This window comes from Condylura cristata, unplaced genomic scaffold (assembly GCF_000260355.1).
Source record: "Condylura cristata isolate star-nosed mole 26May11 unplaced genomic scaffold, ConCri1.0 scaffold00001, whole genome shotgun sequence".
NCBI lineage: Eukaryota > Metazoa > Chordata > Mammalia > Eulipotyphla > Talpidae > Condylura > Condylura cristata.
In genome coordinates this window covers 44,846,560-44,866,160 of record NW_004567102.1, presented here as the reverse complement: position 1 = coordinate 44,866,160, position 19,601 = coordinate 44,846,560, and the positions used below count along the sequence as shown (strand labels likewise).

Below are 19,601 nucleotides of genomic sequence, written 5' to 3'. Positions count from 1 at the left end.
TGCGCCACCAGGGAGGGCCTTTTTAAATTTCTTTTAACTATGTCTTACAGTTTTCATTATATAAGTCTTTTACCTCCTTTATTAAGTTTATTCCTAAGTGCTTAATTGTTTTTGATGAGCATAAGTAGAATAATTTCTTAATGTCTTTCTAATTTATTGTTTGCAATAGGAATACACCAGACTTTTGTATACTGCTACTTTACTGACTTTTTTCTAATAGTTTTCAGTGGTATCTTTAGGGTTTCCCATATATGTTCTGTCATATGCAAGTAGTGATATGGACACATTTTTTAAACTACTATAGGTGATAGCACTTGGGAAATTCCTTGGTCATATAATAGGAGGGCCAAAAAATGTTGGAAGGAATGTTAGAGGAGTAGTATTTGAAGAGGAAATTATTAAGAATCTTCATCTTTCATGAATGATGCTAGTTTATAAATCTCAGGTTCACTTAGACTATTTAAATATAATAAATGAAAATAAATTTTATCTAGACATATTGTGATGAAATTGCAGAATATAAAAGGTAAATGGACAGAGCTCTAAGGGAAAAGAGATATAATTACCTTAAAAGGAAGACAATTACTACACTGAGAATAGATTCTTATGAAAACCATATAAGCTACTGGGCACTGGATTATTAATTTAAAAGTGAGCAAAAAATAGCTTTGTCCTAAAATTTTAAGCCTGGCCAAACTTTCATTCAAGATTGATGGGAAATACAAAGACTAAGTAAGTTCTATCAATGGGAATAGTGATATCTGTCTTATAGGCTATTATCCGCTCTGTTAATTGATATGTCCCAAGTGCTTACATAGTTCCTAACACATAATTGTCAAACATAGGCATCAACAAAAATTTATTAAGTGAGTAAATCAGTTTATTGTGAAGATTAAACATAAAAACAATAGGGTTGTTATGAGGATTGACATATAAAGAATTTATAGTAGTCTCTGATGTGAGTAAGTAGTCAATTCATGTTTTCTGTTAGTGTTTTGCTACTCATAGACACTCACTAAAATAAGCATTAAAATATTCTTCAAGAAAAAAAGTTCAGTGAAGAAATCATCAGATATAATAGTCATGATACAGAAATGTATAAAATGCCAGAAAATTAAATAATGCATGAAAGAAAAAAGAAAAACTAATCTTTATGTGTTATTTTTAGACAGGTACAACTAAAATCATTAAGGTGACTCTAAGCTTAACATGAGAGCAAACGGCCAAGAATAGATAAGAAAGTTTTGAAGACTAAGACAAGATTTATAGACTTATTACCCTGATAGATTTATAGACTTGTTAGATATTAATGATTAAGCCTGGAGTTTTGTTGCTGAGAAGGGCAACTAGTCCAGGGAAACAAAAGGACCAAAAGTAGACCCGCACATGTATGGAAACTGGCATGTGACTGACAGCATCACAGATCAGTGGGTAAGGTAGTTATTGTTAATACACTGGATTGAAGTATGGTTATTTCCAAAGAAACGAAAATGAAATTTCGTATAAAATTCCATTTCAGTTGGATTAAAAATCCAAAATCAAAAAAGAACAACTATAAGGCAAAGCTGTCATTAAAAAAAATAATAAGATGGCTCTCCCTGGTGGTGCAGTGGGCTAAAGCACGGAGTTATGAAGCTCTCCAAAGCCACCGCAGCACGAGTTTGCTCTCCAGCCAGGTTGCTGACCCATATGGCGTGGCAACCTCTTTTGAACCTCTCACTGCGACCCTAAGCTGTGTACTTTGTCCATCTACCTGTTCTGCTCCCCACTCTGTCTTTAGTGAACCCTCTCACCCATGACATTTCTGGCCTGTACCCTAGTTCTCTAAGCATAAATAAATAAATCTTAAAAAATAATAAAGAATATTCTTTGAGTAAAGAGGAAATTACAAAAAAAAACCAACAGAATATAAAGAGAAAGGAAAATTGATTGATGCAACTATATTATAATTTCATATCTGGAGATTTTATAAACAAAGCAAAAAGGTAAGTTTCAGGTTGAGGGAAGATACTTGTAATGGATATAACTGACAAAGACCGGTATTCAAGCTACAATAGAATTCCTACAAGTTAAGAAGTGAGAAAACAGCTCTCAGGGATTGGTTTGTAAATGTTATTTTAAAAAAAAATCAGTAGCAAATATAACATTTATGTTCATATAAGCATTTTACAGAGTGGGCCACAAACACATGAAAGGATCTTTAACCTTACTAGTGATCATACTCACTTAAGTTATACCATTCCATAGTATCAGCTAGGACGATGTTATAAAAAAGTGAAAAGACTAGGTGTTGACAGAAGGGGGGTGGTCCCAATATTTTTAACACCATTTCTGGGAGCATCCATTGATACAAGCACTCAGAAAACAGAAGCATACCCAGACATCTGCATATGCTTCTGCTCACACATGTTCTAGAGAAGTAGTCTTCTAAAAAAGCACAAGGAAGCACATTTAAGAATGTTTATTCTGAACTTCTTTGTTATGGTAAAATTTGGAAAGGACCTAAATCTTTATCAAATGAGGTCCTTTGGATAAGGTGACCATTAACAATGTTAATTCTTATAATCTATGAACAGTAGTTCCATAATGGAATTAGTATACAGTAGTTAAAAAGTCAATGAATCAGAGCTGTGAATGTAAGTGTGGACAAATCCCTCATAAACTCTGTTGAGGAAAATTTATATATATATATATATATATATATATATGCATATTATAATACCATTTATATAAAAACCATATAGAGTAATATATACCATTTATAGATCCTTATTCTATAGTAAAATAACATAATTTTCAAGCACATTTTAAACATTGTGACATGATAAAGGTTACCTCTGAGGAAGTATGTAAATGATGGAGCAATAAACAAATAGAAAAGGATAAGCAAAGAGATGAAATGTTAAGATTTGATACACTGAGTGCTAACTAAATAGGTATTCATTATATTAGATGCTTTACTTGTCTATACTTGAGATTCTTCATTATAAATAATTTGAAAATAAGTTTCAAAAAGTGTGCGTAAATGAAGAGTGTGGTAGATGTTTGTATGTGTGGGTTTTTTTAAATTTTTTTATTCATAAGAATGTGTGGCATTCTCTTTGACTTCTGTGATATGTTTTGGATCTTTCTCATGAGAAAATCTTATAAAGCAATCTTATTATAAGGACCTGATACTTTAATAAAAACAAGCTGAAAGCTTAATGTCATTTCCCATCTGTTAGTAAGTTAAAATGGCTAATATTATGGAGAATCTGAAATTAACTTACCGTAATTTACACCATCAATGTTCACATTATGAAAACTCTTGGAATTGGTTTGTAAGTGTTATATGTTGTATTGAAAATTTTAAAAATCAATATAAACATTTTATTTTTGCTTAAATTTAAAGAAATGCCAAACAGTGAAACAATGAGTTTTAAGTCTACTCTTGCTCAAGGGTCTGTCATCACTACTTGTAATTTTGCACTAAGTTGATTTTATTTGAAATAGTTCACTGTTTTCTCAATGAAAATTATATCTGGAGTTAGAACAAATATTTTGTATTGGTACTGACTCATTCTTCCTCCTTGCCAGCAGATATTTTTCTGTTTTTGAACACTTAGAACAGATTAAACTGGGGTTGTACAACAGCACTTTAATTTTGTTAGATATGATTTAGTTCAAATGTTTAGAAAGAAATTTTGCCGTATTAAGTTTGAGTGGCTTTTTCCTTCATTTATAAAAGAAAAACTATACACTTGACTGTTTTACATTGTTTGTTTTTATAATTTTTCATGGAAAGTATGTCATAAAATAAAATTATGACCATTTGGAAGTTGTCTAGGTACCAGGAATATGTAGCAGTCTAGCATATGTTTGGTTTTCTTTAGTGGTGAGACCGTTTTTATTGCACAGAATAGATGGGTTTAAATGGCAGGAGCATGACTAGAGAGTGCACATTATATATGTTTCAGTCAGCATGTTGCTAGTGACAGGTGCTCAATGGTTGTTCGCATCCTTGTCAGCAGAGAGAATCCTCTGACATTAAAGTCAGAGCTCAGCCCTGATTTGGGGTGGCTTTATTGGCAGTTCTCTCAGGCTGCAGCTGACCAGTGAATGTCAGAGTGCCGCTGTTCTTCAGAGTTGTCACCAGCCATCTGTGGGTTTTCTTTTTTCCTTGGGGGTGGGAGATGTTTAGTTTGTCTTGTTGTTCAGACCTAACCAGACTTTCAAACTGCTTACTATTGGGAAATGAGGTGAGAGGTTATAGGGGTGTAGGTATCTTTAGAGCATGCAAACCATATACAAAGTGATGACTTACACAGAGACTAGTAATGATTACCTTGACTCCAAGCCAGTCAATGGTGGGAGCACCCGGGGATTCATTAAATGGCATTTGTGGTGTCTGTAACCTAGGTTGTGGGCTCTGTTTCAGGAAAAGCAGTGGCAGCCTTTAATGTCTAATTGATCTCTTTGTTTCACTTTTCATATTTTCTTTGATGTGGTGGGCCCTGTTGGCAGCAAACAGCACTGCTCAGCATTTTGAACTTCTGTTCAGAGCTTCAACACCTCAGTTTGGGTAGTTGTATAATGGTAAGTACTTGAAAATTCTATATACTCAATTGCTTAGTCTCTTTCTTTACATGGGTGAATTTTATCTGACCTATCCCACACCTGCCCACTTGCCCTCCTCCCACAGCTATTGTAATTTATGACTTACTAAGGAATAGCCTACAATTAAACATTTGTTCTCAAATTGGAAAATGCCTTAGAAGCACTGACATATTTATCTATGAGTATAGTATGATGGAAAGGTTTGGTTCTGCCTCAAGCCAAGTGTTATATCTGACAACTTATTTACCTCTCTGGGTTTCTCTATAAAATAGAATGTCTATCATACCCATATGCTAGTAGTTCATTAAGTTTTTCACAAAACCAGTTTTAGTTTTTAAGTTCTTAGTTTATTTCCTCGAAATGCTGATAATTGTGTTTCTTTTGTTTCTTTTTGTGTATTTTACTTTCCTTACTGGGTAAAATTAAAAGATGAATACCCTATGTTGGAACTCAACTATTTTATGAAATTTTACTGAAATCCAAAGCTTTGGAACTATTGGATGAGGTAATCTTTAAAGTCCTTCCAGATTTAAAATTACAAAATTAAAATTTTATGTGACATTTAAAGAGCTCATGGGGCAAGTTAGAACTTTTTCATCTAAGTTACATATTTGATGAATAAGACTGACACTGAAGGAAAATAGAACTCTTGTTTGGGTGTGTATATTTGTGGCCATGTGTTTGTGTACTTACAGGAATTGTGGTTTCCAGTATAGTTGTAAAACAAGGTATTTCTCTTTCTTCCTATAGCAACTTCAGATGATCCTAAACTATTCCAGGTTTTTGTCCATTTATTAGGAAGATCTGAGTAAGTTGCAAGATTCCAGGGAAGTATTACTAGTATCTTAGGCTTGGAATTAAAAGATCAAGTCTCTAAACTAAAATAGAGCACATTTGAACATCTTTTAGAATTCAACAATCACTTCAATGTGACCCCAAGTTTAGGCAGTTTAGAATAGAGAGGCCTGTTATGATGGCACTATCTCTCCAAGTCCCCATGGTATTTAACCATTGTGGTTAGGCTTCATGAAACCCTAACGATGGATTCAGGCCCAGTTTAGTTTCTAGAATCGATGTCAGGGGTCCACTAAGTCAGCTTTAGGTTTCCTTTCAGTCAAATTCCTGCCTCACTAAGTCATTTCATGGACTCCCATTGGGTCTCTCTAGTGGAAAAGAAGGACCCAGTGAAATTCAGTGGCAGTTTCTGTGATAACAAGACAACCATTACTGCTCCTGAATCTTCCCTTATTGCCAGCCTGCCCACTTTAGATTAGCAAGGACCCTTTTAAACTTTGGATAGAGGTACATTATCATGCTTAAACCAAGCCGCAGGTTAAACTGAGTCCAGATCTGTTTCTCATGTTCTTCTCCATGGTGTTACCTTACACAATTGGTACACAACTAGAACCTTACAAATCCCAACTATATATAATCCATCAGTCCTTTGATTCTGACTCAGATCCCCAAGTCTGTCCATTTCTCCAATTCCACTGTTGTTACCTTAGCCCCAACCCCTCTCATTTCCCTTGCAGACTAGTGTAGGCCTCTTTACTTGGCTTCCTCCTCCACTGTTGCCCACCTTACACAATCCTCTAGACAGAAGTCAGAGGAGTTTTTGTTTTTATTTTAATTTAAATTGTTTGTTGCAAGCCCTGCATTGATTTTCTTAGCCCTTAAAGGAAAAACCCAAACTCCCTCCTGAGCTGAATGGCCTGGCCCCGGCATGACTCCAGCCCTCCATCCCTGCCCTCAACACCCTTGAGCCTTCTGTCCTTTTTTTCTGAATGTGCCAGCCTCGTTCCTGGAGATGCTAACAACCACCACTTACTTCCTCCCTCAATTCCTGACACTCTGATGCTCTCACATTACCTGTTTTATTGTTTTCATACCACCTATCACTCTCTGAATTTATTTTGCTTGTGTATTTCCCCCAAATGTGAATAGTCTTTGTTGTTTTGATTTTCTGTTGTTCCTAGCATCTAGAGTGGTGCTGGCACACAATAGCTGAAAACATGAATAAACCAGTGAACGCAAGGGAATAATTATTGCAAATGTATGCTATTTGCTTCCCTTTTTTTTTTTTGATAATAATTTTGATGGCTGATTATAACAAATCAGATGAATCTCTTAAAGGAACCTAGGTAAAGAAATACTAAGCATATAGGCCCATGAACTGAAATATTTAATCGTCCTTGACCGATAGGGGCCTCTCCTGTGATCATGAAGTAAATCAGTGGACACTCCATTAGCAACATAATTTCAATTATTTCCGTGTTGTATATTCAGTCCCCAAATGCATCATTTACACCCAAATTAGTGTCCTTCTTAGTACTACTTATATCTTCACATGCTATTTTAGAACCTAAGCCGAACGACAAAGTTCACACTTTACCAGGGAACTCTTAGATACCTACCACAGTTTTTTAGCCAGGAACAAAATAGAAGTAAGTAGGCCCTGTCAAGAAGTAGCAGCAGCAAGGTCAAATGGGAGGCTACAAGGACAGCACACAATCTTCAGATTCTTCATGAGAGACAGAATTTCAGGCTGCTTTGGGATTTAATTCATTAATGTCCTCTATCTGGAGCTCTGTTAAATGGATTTTTAAGTAAGTGATTACTCTTGCTGTTTTATGAAACAGTGGCAGATCTGTGAGATGAGTGGGCAGATCTGTGTTAATGAGGATGTGGGTATGTTTACACGGAAACAAACAATAGGAGGTGAAGAAGATTGTTTTAACTTACTCTAAACAGTTTGCATATCTGAGCAGATATAAAAGATTGGAATTGCTTGATTTCCAGATTGAAGATTATGATGTGATAGCTAGCATGATAGGAGCCAAGTGTAAAAAGCTGCGTACTCTGGATCTGTGGCGATGCAAGAATATTACTGAGAATGGAATAGCAGAACTGGCGTCTGGATGTCCCCTGCTGGAGGAGCTCGACCTCGGCTGGTGTCCTACCCTGCAGAGCAGCACCGGCTGCTTCGCCAAGCTGGCACGCCAGCTCCCAAACTTGCGAAAACTCTTTCTCACAGCGAACAGGTCTGTGTGTGATACAGACATTGAAGAATTGGCATGTAATTGTACCAGATTACAGCAACTGGACATCTTAGGTAAGGATACAGTATATAAATTTGTTGTAAGGCCTATTTCCTTGACATAAAAGCCAATGTTGCACTTTTTGCAAGGCAAAGAAGAACTTGTTGAATACAGTAAAACTTTTGACCTGATAAGACAGCTTGGTTTGGTAGCAAGTGCAAATAGGTTAGTTGATATATAGAGTAATTATATATGTGCTTCAATAAGAGAAAGAGGACAATAACAGAAATATACAGTTAAAGCTTATCAGAAAGCACTAAGTAACTGCTCATTTTTGATCTATTAAGACTAGTGAGAATTTACATGAATTTTGTTTAGTTTTATTAAGGTCAGATAAGACGTTAATCTATTTGTATAACAGATTCAAGATATCTCCCCTTCTCCCACCATCTTGATGTTAAACTCTTAAGCACTATGTTAAAATGCCCATCCCTAACAATTCTAGCTTTTACGAATACTTCTACCTCAAGGTAATTCCATTGACAATTTTTTTCTAGTTCTGGGATTCCTTGTATCTCCATATGTAATTTATCAGCCAGAAACCCTGTAAAATTTTGTTTCTTTTTACTTTAGCTGAAGTTAGTTGCCACACAGTTGGCACTTTGTGAGCACATGCTGTGTGCCTGCCAGTAGTCTGTTAGTACTAGTAGACTAGTCTATGAAGTGCTAATTGTGCCATAGAGTAATTGTATCCTTTCCTGTTTTTTTATCCCAAGATTTATTTATTTATGCATACAAGAACTGGGGCATAGACTAGAAGTATGGGGGTAAGAGTATTCACCAGAGGTGGAGTGGGGAGCAGAACAGGCAGATCCACCAACATACACTGCTAAGGAGAGCATTGGGTCAGATAAGAGAGGTCTGCTGCACCATGTGGGTCACCTTCCAGGCTGGGAATTGAACTTGTGCTGTAGTGACTGCAGTTATCTTCATAGTGCTGTGCTTTAACCCACTGAGCCACCAGGGAGTATCCTTCTTTCCTGTTTACAGGAACTTACAACAAAAGGAATACCTGAAAATTTCTTTGTGGTCATGATACTTTTACAAATGTTAGTCATGTAGTTGCATATTACTTATTTAGAGTACTTCTAGAAAGAAACTCTTGCCTAAAAAGTTAGGGGGAAATTCTTGTACAGAATGGGCCAAGTGCTTCATCCATGTTACATATCCCTTATTTGCCATCACTCAGGGAATTAGATATCATTGTCTTATCATTTCTTTTCATAGTACTTATTCAGAGTACCTCTAGAAAGAAACTCTTACCTAAAAAATTAGGGGAAAATTCTTGTACAGATTGGGCCACGTGTTTCATCCATGTTACCTATCCCTTATTTGCCGTCACTCAGGGAATTGGACATCATTGTCTTTTCATAGACGTGTTTACTGGACTCAGCAGTTAACAAGTAGCAAACAGCATGGGTTCAAACCCAAGGTTTTGACCCTCTGGTCAGTGCTGTTTTTTCATAACACCATGCCCTCTTGCCCAGCTTCTTTTCCTTCATAACCACCTTCCCCCTTGAACTACCCTGAACCTTTTATTAAAAAAAAAAAAAAATTTTGTGAAAATTCCCAGAAAAAGTCATGAATTGTCAGGGAGAATGAGGAATGGTGGCCAAGGCCTTTAAAATGAACCACTAAGTGCATCAGATTTCACTTCAGAGGATGGCTGTGTTGTTGATTAAAATCTATTTTACAACTCCCCTCTCCCTTTCAACGACAACAAAAAAGTCATACACTAGAGAGAGAGAGTAACTGGTATCTGAAGGTGATGTTACAGAGTCCCAAATAAGTCACTAGCACTTACCCTAAAACAAAAGCACAGTTACGGTGAATGTGGGGTTAAGGAAGGTTGGTTGTCAGGTCACTTAACTTTAATCTCCAAATGTATGAATTACTTGACAGAGATCTATATGAAAAATGGGTAAATATAAATGATTTCTTTCTGAAAAAAAATTTGTAAGTTTCATGAGCCTTAATACAAAGAAGTATTATGTTAAAACTATAGCTGGAACACAGCCATCATACAAATATATTGAAATATCTTATTTCAAATATAAATAGCACAGTAAAATAATAATAAAAATAAGAGTAAATTAATGAGATTCCAAACCAGAGTAATGGTTCGGGGAAAGTAACCACCATCTCTTGGTTTGTTTATTCAGTGTCTACTCATAGAGCATAAAGTGTGTCAGGCATTCTTTTAAAAAGTGGGGTACAATAGTAGCTGCCTGAAGGAGCAGGCTGATGAAAACATAATTTTGTCATGAGGGATAACAAAAGCACAAAGTACTCTGGAAGCATAGACAGGGGGCTCCAGTCTAGTTCAGTTTAGTTACTGACATCCTTCCCTAGCATTCTCGCAGGCTTGAGCAGCTCCTTTATCAGGAAACTAATTTTAATGATCTGCACTGACAAATAGAGAAGAATCAAAAACCCCAGATGACAAACACCAGATACCTAAGTGTTCTATTTAAGGTTCTCTGGTCTGAAAACCTCTTAATGGGGTGGGTAGATACATTAGAAGACATGTGAGCCTATACCCCTAAAACATATACAGTATTTTAAACCAGTGTTACCTCACAGTTTTTTTTTTTTTTTAAACCCACTTGAGTTAACTTAAGCATAAGAAGAAGAAAATCATTCTGAAGATACAGGTATCTTCCTCAGATCCAAGTAGGTAGTTCAAGTAGGAGCTGCCTATTGACAGACCTCAGAAGGGATGAGGAAAACATCACAAAGCAGAAAGCTGTTTTTTTCCTGCATCTTCAGGTGCTTGTCCCATGCCTGCCTCTCTGCCCTCTGCCACTGTACACTCACCAAGACCTTGAGACTACCTTAGTTTTGTCTTGTTCTTTCTTGTCATACTTACTACTCCTGCTTCTCTGGGTATAAGTGGCCAAATGTAACAGCCTCAACCCAGTTTTTCCATGTCTTCAATTCAAGGGCTCTATGAATATTGAAAGCTTCTAGTTTTGCCCACTATCTGAAAGTACAACATTCCTATTTGGTATGATTTGGTAGATTATTTTTTGTGTCTGGAACTACTCAAAAAATTTTCTTATGAATTGGTGGAAATAAAGTTCCCAGAACCAATAAAACAGTTTGCCAAGTCATACCAAATAAGAGTGTTCTGTTTTCAGGTAGCGTGGGATTTGAGGAAGGGAAAACGAGGAAACCTATACTGAACTCCAGTTTTAAGTTCCCAGAAGAATCTATATTGGTTTGACTTGGAGATACTGACAGATAGGGAAGCAGTATAATTTATAGCTTCAGGGCCCATGGCAGAGACAGGAGTGGAAAGGAGTTCTCCCAGAAAAATAAGTAAGTTAACATTTCACAATCCTTAATACCCCTTCTAGTAGATGTGCATATATAATGTAATTGTGATTTTTTTCCCTAGAAAAGCTATAATTAAAGCAAGGTATATTTTGCAACAGATTCCTTCTTAGAGCCTAGTGATACTTGATATGTATTGAGTGCCTGCCATGTGTCAGGTGCTTTACATATTTATATAATTTAGTTCATCTGAATACCCCATAATCACTTTTAATGTAGCATAGACTAAATAGAACTCATCATCTGTCATCAATCTTTCAGTAATGCCATTTTTTGTCCACCTCTTACCATAAAACTGTATTGTAGCTATAAGGAACTCTGGTCAGTGAGTTCCTTAAGGCAGAAATGGGTCTTATTTATCTTTGTATCTTCAGTGCCTAAAACAGAATTGTGTACAAGGTAGTTTCTCAGTACTTGTATCATGTGGAATTAGAGGTTGAATCATTGTCAGTACTGCTGCCTGTTTTGACCTATGGGTTAAAGAAAATGAGATGTGCAAACCTTTTGAACTAGGGTGAGAGAAATAGAAAAATCTGGATGAGTTGAATGCAAAGGGTAGAAGGTGAGAATGAAGATAGGGAGTAGAGCATTGATAAAATTGAGGTCCTAGATGTCATTGTGGCTGGGGAAATGCAGTTTATTTCTTTTTTGCAGGATTATTTCAATATGATTTTGTTTTCAAGAAATGTTTTTAATTATTAAACAGCAATTTATTTCAAATAATAAACAATAACAAACTCTTTATCAGTATACTCTATAAGTGATTTGTTTAAGATGTTTTGTTTTGTTTTAACAGGAACAAGAATGGTAAGTCCAGCATCCTTAAGGAAACTCCTGGAATCATGTAAAGATCTTTCTTTACTTGATGTGTCCTTCTGTTCTCAGATTGATAATAGAGCTGTGCTGGAGCTCAATGTGAACTTTCCAAAAGTGTTCATAAAAAAGAGCTTCACTCAGTGACTTAATGTATGTTCTGTAATAGAATTAATGTGCTTTTGCAAGGTCGTATTTTGGGATTGGACTTATTTAGTCTTAAGACACTGTAAAGAAAAATATGAGATTATTCATTAAATCAAGTAAAAAATGACAAGAAATGTTTTAACAAAATGTTACAAGCACTTTTCTTCAAGAATATGTGAGTGGCTGATACTATTTTTATTTTATGTTAATCAGTGATGATATGTTTTGGTCAATAATTACGTGTTTAGTAAAAAGAGTAATATGGAACTATTTTAACTTATTTTTAAAGGAACACTGAGCAATAAACTATCATGATATTTATGCAAAAAATAAAATTAATTTTTCATACCTCCATGAAAGGATGTCTTATTAATAAGTTTTATGATTTTGCCAGTGTTTTCTTTGGTAGGTACGAAATTGACAGTTAATGGAGAATAATTTTTTTTTCCCTTTTGTTACTGATTTTATGATTTTCAAATCTTCAATTTGAAAATATTTACTTTTTCTTTATACACATACACACACACACACACAACATTTCATTGTTCATTTTTGGATAATGCATGTTTGTATGCTTCTCTCAGGTGTATTCCTTATAGAATTCCCACCACCATTTGACCCATGTGAATTGTCCCTTGTGTTCTTCCCTTCCCTGTTTTGAACCCTCTGCCTCCCCCCCTTTCAGAATGTCTCTGATTTATACTTGCTCCTTAATTTTGTTTTTATTTTTTATTTTTGTTAGAAAATGTTTAGTTTTCCACATTTCTTGTGATATGTTTATGTTACTATGGAATAATACTAGTTATAAAAATATAGGCATCATCAAGAACAAGAGTTAAACAATTAAAATAACTTTCTAATTGTTAAGCAGTTATCTTAAAAATTTTGACAGAGGGAGAAGTGTAAGATTTCTTATTTGGATTTCCATCTGTACCCCAGCAACTTAAATAATTAGTAATCTGCTAGAGGAGAGAAAGCAAGCAAACAAGCACATTGTTTATTATTAAATAGTGAATTTATTTAGTTCTGCTGCTAAGAAAGTTGACAGAAAATATTTTGTTTCATGAGAAGATAGCTATTTTGAATAACAAACTAGTATTTTCGCAAGGTCACAATATTTATTCTCTTATACAGGACAAAATGTAAACCTCCTACACCTGTAGATCCAAAGGGATCCTGTGGAATCTGCTGGCTAATAAGGCAGCTGTTACACAGATGTGTCTATTTTATTTCATTTCAGTTAACTTAAATTTAATTAAGAGTTTTATTTGTCAATTGTGCTAGTCACAAATTAAGTGTTCAGTAGTTATCTGAGACTAGAATTATAATGGGTAACACTACTCTAGAATTTTTTGTCTTAAAAGTTATAGTCACTAAGAAAAACTTACTGAGTTAACAGAATAGCAAGTTAATATTATTATGTCTATGCAGTGTTTGAGGGCCCTCTCAACAATACATATATAAAAACATTTGCCCCCTAAAGTCCTTTAAGTCATGAATTTATACACATATCAAATAGTAGGCATCCAATAAATATTTGTTGAATAAGAATCTGTCATTGACTTAAGTCATGAGAAATTTTAAAAAATGTAAATGTTATAAATTATTACTTGTAGTACTCTTTATTATTTATAAAATATAAAGAGTATAATATTGTGACATTTAAAATATTAAGACATTAATACAGTTTCTTCCATGTAAGAAATCATCTGTGCAAGTATTGTCCTGGCACTGTGCCCCACCTGATCTTATTTGATGGCAGAAGCAATTGGAAAGGGTTTGGTTATCCTCCATTGTTACCTTCTTCTCCTTGGATTGTCTTTTCACTCACAAATATATGTAAACATTTAAAATGTTTTATTCAGAAGAACTTTTAGGAAGATGAAGTGTATCATTTGACTACCAACTGGTGAAATAATGCTTTTATCATAAGTTAGCTGACACTGACTTAATACTTACATTGTACGGGACACTCTCTCGTGCCATTTGTATTTTCCAACTTACCCTCACAACAGCCTTGTACAATAGATACCATTACTCCCATACACGAAATGAGGAGGGAATTGAAACAAAGAATAAGGAACTTACTTATGATAAAAGGTTGTTGGGGACAGAGCCAGCCATCTGAACTCAGGAGCACTGTATTCAGCATGTGCCTTAAGTGTTCAGTGTGGCTCCTGGTTCTAGAACTGAGTTCAGCGCGCTTTTTTATAAAGGCCAGAGAGTAACGATTTTAGACTTTGCTGACTAAGAGACAAAATTAAGATTACTACAAAGGTACTTACATAGCTAGAGAGAAAATAAATCTCCACATTTTTATTGCTAAAATTTAAAACATAACATTACAATAATTGAGAAAAACTAATGATACAAAATAAATACTGCTGGGGGATAACTTCACTTAACTGGAATTCACACTATTTCCTGTCATCAAAACTGATTATTAGTATTCATCTGTTGATCAAACGTATTTTTCTTGGAAAAGGTTTTTTTTTTCATACAGATAGATATTGCCAGATACTTAATCTGCAAGAACAGGATTTTCACTGAGTGTAGTTATCATTGTTAAAATCCTGTGATTCTTCTGGTATTTTCCTTTTAGCATGTTATTACATTGAAGATTAATCACTTATCATTGTTAAGTGGAAGCTCCTCAACTGCATAATTGAGTGGATTTTGAAAAGTAGAAATTTCCTTTGCACTTAAATTGAACTCCAAAAAAACATTGTTGGACCTGTAATTTAAACTGATGATATATCTGCTGTAAATTCACGTGAGAATGGAGACCTTGCTACTTATCTTACTTTTAATAGCACAATAAGAATATAAATACTTGAAATTACCTTGTGACTCAAAAAATGTTACTTATTATCAAAATTACTTAGGTGTTTCACATATAAACATTATTTTATTGGTTCCATCCCTTGATCTTCTAACTCAGAAGTATTTTCATTGTAGTGATGCTTATGCTGCTGGTCTCCTGAGCTTTCCTTGAGTATGGGATGTCTTCCTGAGTCCTGTAAGTCCTATATGCAGTTGGAAGAATTGTTCCTATTTGGGGTTGAATTTGTTTCAAAACATTGTAAAAGTTGAAACAAAGCTAAGTTTTAAAGCTATTCAGCATTCTGCACTATAGTGGTTGAGGAAATTTTTTGTTTAGAAAAATTTCAGTATCAGGTCTGAGTTCAAAAATTTACAATAAAACAATCCCTGCTAAGCCAGAAAACTGCTTTGAGTTAGGGCAAATCAAAATATTCAGTTTTTCTTTTAAAAGATATGGATCTGATAATTGTTAAATTGAGTTCATTATTGACTTTACTAGTGCAGTAACACAAAATTGGATCAAATATATTCTACAGAGTATTTACTGATGAGTAATGCAGTAAATAACCACAGATTTTAAACACTACATTTTTCACAAGCTTTGTAAATTTGACCAGGTGAGCATTTGTTGTTGTTCTACATGCTTTTACCAACACCATTTGTAACACATCTTAGCAGTTTCTTCTGAATTCATGTTTTCTTAACTTCTTAGAAAATGCTTTTGCCTGTAATTGTTCCACACAGACTATTCATAGACAGTAACTCTTCAGTCACTTCAACCTTGTCATTGACGCATCAAATAAACAACAATAACTAGGCAGTATCAGTAACATCTGTTGACTCATCGAGAGCCAAGGAAACCACTCAGAATCATGTGCCTGGTTTTTTTGTTTGTTTGTTTGTTTTTTATTGACTATTGATGTTGTTCCCAGTGTTCTCAATTCTTTGAACAACTGTTCTTGCCAAATGTCTAATTTGATAGTTTTAAGCAAGTTTACATTGGACACATTTCTTTAGTGTTGAACCAAAAACAACTTAATTAACTCACCATTGGTAAAAAGCTTTGCTTGCTTGGCTAACAAGTGAACCACTCAGAAAATTTGGCTGTAGCTTTATTTTTATTTTTTGTTTTTATAAATAAAACCTTGTTTTAAATTTTCTGATTTTTTTTCCTTGCCACTGCATTCCTATGAAATGTGATATTTTACCATAAGTATTATGATGAGTGTTTAGTCTGGCCATTCCAATGTAGATAGTGTTCTTTATGCATAACTAGTGTCCTTGCACGTTAAACACAAAGCTTTGCCATCTAATTCAATGACAATCCCTACTCTACTGTGCCTTAAACTCATGACACTTGATGTCTGCTTTTCTCCTTTTTCTGTTCTGATATTAAGAGTATACACTGGTAATAAAAACTTTTCAAGAATTGTGGTATGACAACGCGTGCATTCAAAATGTATCACCACTGCAAACAGCAGTGCAAAATGAAAACATTACTGTTGCACCTATTCATCACTACCATTATAGTGTGGAAGCAGCCATATGCAATGTATAAGTAATGAGTACAACTATGTTCCAATAAAATTATCTGTGGATGCTAAATGTTGAATTTCATATAAGTTTTACATGTCATGAAATTTTTTTGATGGTTCATTTTAGCCAGTAGAAAATGTAAAAGCTACTTTTAAGGGGCAGGATGGATTTGCCTTGTGGACTGAAGTTGTGACTTTTATTTTAGATATCAATGAACCCAGGCTTGTGCATTCTTAATTTTATGAACTTTATGCAAATTTGTTCTCAGCCTTTACCTTTCTAGTTTTACCATTTGGATATTAAAATGAAGAAAAATATTTTATTGACTTAGAGAAAAGTTTTTCTAATGACAAGAGGATTTTGGAATGCCTTATTTCCCTTAAGGTATAATTGATAAATAAGAATTGTCTATTTTTAAAGTGTACAGTTCAGTGATTTGATATGCACATGTATTGTGAAATAATCACATTCAAGCTAATTAACATCTCTTCAGATAGATAGTATTTTTTTGTATAGTGACTCAAGATCTACATTCATAACATTTCAAGTATACAATATAAAGAATTGTTAGCTATAATCAATCATTGTATGTTAATTCTCCAGACCTTACATTTCTTGCATAACTGAAACTTTGAACCAACATCTTCCCATTTTCCTGCCCCCTGGTGACTACCATACTACCCCCTGCTTCTACGAATTTGACTATTTCAGATTCACATATAGAAGAGATCTTGCAGTGTTTGTTTTGTGTGGAATAGATTTCACGTAGTATGGTGTCCTCCACATTCATCCATGCTATTGAAAATGGCAGTATTTCCATCTTAAGTCTGAATAACACTCCATTACAAAAATACTATTCTGTTACCTATATGTAGATCAATTATAAAGGTGGTATATATTTAATGGTATATATATATATATATTCATGTTTATTTGTATAGGTGTGTACACACATATATGTTTTATCTGTTGACAGACACTTGGTTGTTTCCATATCTCGGTTAATATGAGTAGTGCTGAAACAAATGTAGTAATACAGATATCTCTTTGAGATTCTGATTTCATTTTCTTTGGCTGTATACCCAGAAGTGGTATTGCTGAATCATACACTATTTCTAATTATTATTATTGGAGGCCCTACCATGCTCCTTTCATCATGGATATACCAGTTTACATTCCCACCAGTAGTGTACAGAGTTTCCTTAACAAGATTTTCTCATTTAAATTTGAGACCAAGTGACCCATTGTCATTAGCTGTGTCGGTGGACTTGATTTTTTAAATAGTTACTAGCCGTAACACTTTGGCAACATAGTTATCTTCCTAGTGTTAGTAAAAGATAAAATATGTCCTTAACTGCTTCTGAACTTTTCCTTTCAATATATCTGAAATAAGAAGCTAAAATACATAAAATGTAGCTAAGTATTTAGAAGTTAATACTCTTTGTTTACTTCTTTGGAGAGAGAGTTTTGAGCCCATGCAGCAAAGAAAAACTGATTTCTTTGAAGAAATAGTATCATTCTTTGGTGTTTCTCAGAAACTAAAGACTGAAAACTAATATGTGTAAGTGTAATAATGCTAACCAAAGAGTCAATAAAAATTACATTTGCTTACCATGTATATTAATGTTTGACATTTTTTTTCTTTAAAGTATTAAAGGGTGCCTTCTACTAAAAGTTATTTTCATTTTCAAAACCATTAATCGCCCATTTATCAACATTACATTGTTTTTCACCTTTAGCAATTTAATATTGATACTTGAGAAAAACTTTCTTTAGTCACTCTGAAAATCTTGCCAGTGATGCTTAACAGAAAGCTGTTTTATCAAGATACCTGCAGTTTAGTCCTCTAGTGGTACATAGGTGTCAGTAAGCAAAGGAAGTAATTATTGGCAACAATGACTACAAGTAAAAAGGGAAAACATATCTAAAATCAGAGATCATGGTTTATCACACATTTTTAATAAATGTGGATAGGGGCCAAGATTCTGCCTTTGGCATAGCAGAAAGTATATACTAAGATTTTTGCCTGTAAGTCTAAATATTTGGTGTATATTTTTGTACAGGTGAATACTACTAATGGTATGACTACATTTTGAGTGAAAAATAACTATTTTCAGAGGAAGGAAATTTTTTTATCAATTGGTAATTTAGTGCAATCATAGCTGTAATCTATTTTTTTTTGTTTTTTTTAAATATATTTTTTTAACATCATTCTTCATTTTTGTATAATGTATGCTTTTTCATCTTGGTTGTAGACCCTGTGAAATTCCCATAACCAATTCATCAGTGTGCCATCACCATAGTCCCTTGTGCTCTTCCCAACCCTATTTCTATCCTCCTCCCTTTTCCCCTCCTTAAGAATGTCTGTAGTTTATAGTTGTCTGTTGGTTTTTACTTTATTATAGTTACTTTTTCCCCCATAACCCCTTACATTCCTTCTAAAAGTGAAACCATCTGGTATTTGTCTTTTTCTATCTGGCTTATTTTACTGAGCATGATCCCTTCCAACTCTATCCATGTTGCCTTCAATGACATGAGTTTATCTTTTTTGATTACTGAGTAATATTCCATTATGTATGTACCACATCTTCTTGATCCAGACACTGGTGATGTGACTTGAAAATATTTCTGAGCATGAATACTTTTTGTCTAGGCCTAGAATGTCTAACTAATTTTGGATTCATATACTAGATTTTTAGAATATGTATTTCCTTTTGTTATCCTAAAATCCTGTGAAATATGAGCTGCTGTATCATCTGATGACTTATATTTGCACTTAGGATTTCATTGTTTGTATATTGTGTTAGTCCACACATTAGTCTAATCATCAATTGTGTAATTAAAAAGTCAAAATTTTAAGTTAATTTCTGAGCAGGGGCTATTTAGAAACTGTTTAATATGAAATTTTTTAAGATATAGTAACATCTATTTATGCCTAGCATCTGTTTTGCTAAAGTCTGCAAAAGAATAAAGGTACTAATCATTATGAGACTCATCTTCCCAGTAGATACACTTATGTTAGTGTTAATTATGTATGTACGCAAGGGTCCGCATATAAAGTCATGTATACATACATATATATATATATATGAAACTGAAGTGTGTGCTTCTCAGTTTTTTTTTTCTTAGTGGGTAGTTAAACTTCTCCAGTGCATTCTGTATGATATTTATAAATTGCTCTAAGATTATAACAAAAGCTGGAGAATTGTTGATACTAACTCAAATTGTGGCATACCATTTTTCTTACTTGAA

General features: G+C 34.2%; 1 protein-coding gene across 2 annotated transcripts in view; it reads left to right on the top strand.

Moving 5' to 3' along the window:
* FBXL4 (F-box and leucine-rich repeat protein 4) overlaps positions 1 to 17,126 on the top strand; it is a 61,514-nt gene extending 44,388 nt beyond the window's left edge. The window contains exons 7-10 of one of the 2 annotated variants that reach the window (XM_012723051.1): positions 4,504 to 4,575; positions 7,396 to 7,708; positions 11,827 to 11,837; positions 14,949 to 17,126. In XM_012723051.1, the coding sequence (XP_012578505.1) occupies positions 4,504 to 4,575; positions 7,396 to 7,708; positions 11,827 to 11,837; positions 14,949 to 14,951 (399 nt within the window). In that variant the 3' untranslated portion in view covers positions 14,952 to 17,126. Of the gene's footprint in view, positions 1 to 4,503; positions 4,576 to 7,395; positions 7,709 to 11,826; positions 12,160 to 14,948 lie in introns of those variants that run through there. The other variant, XM_004673716.2, reaches the window with a different exon arrangement.
* Positions 17,127 to 19,601: the final 2,475 nt, after the last annotated feature.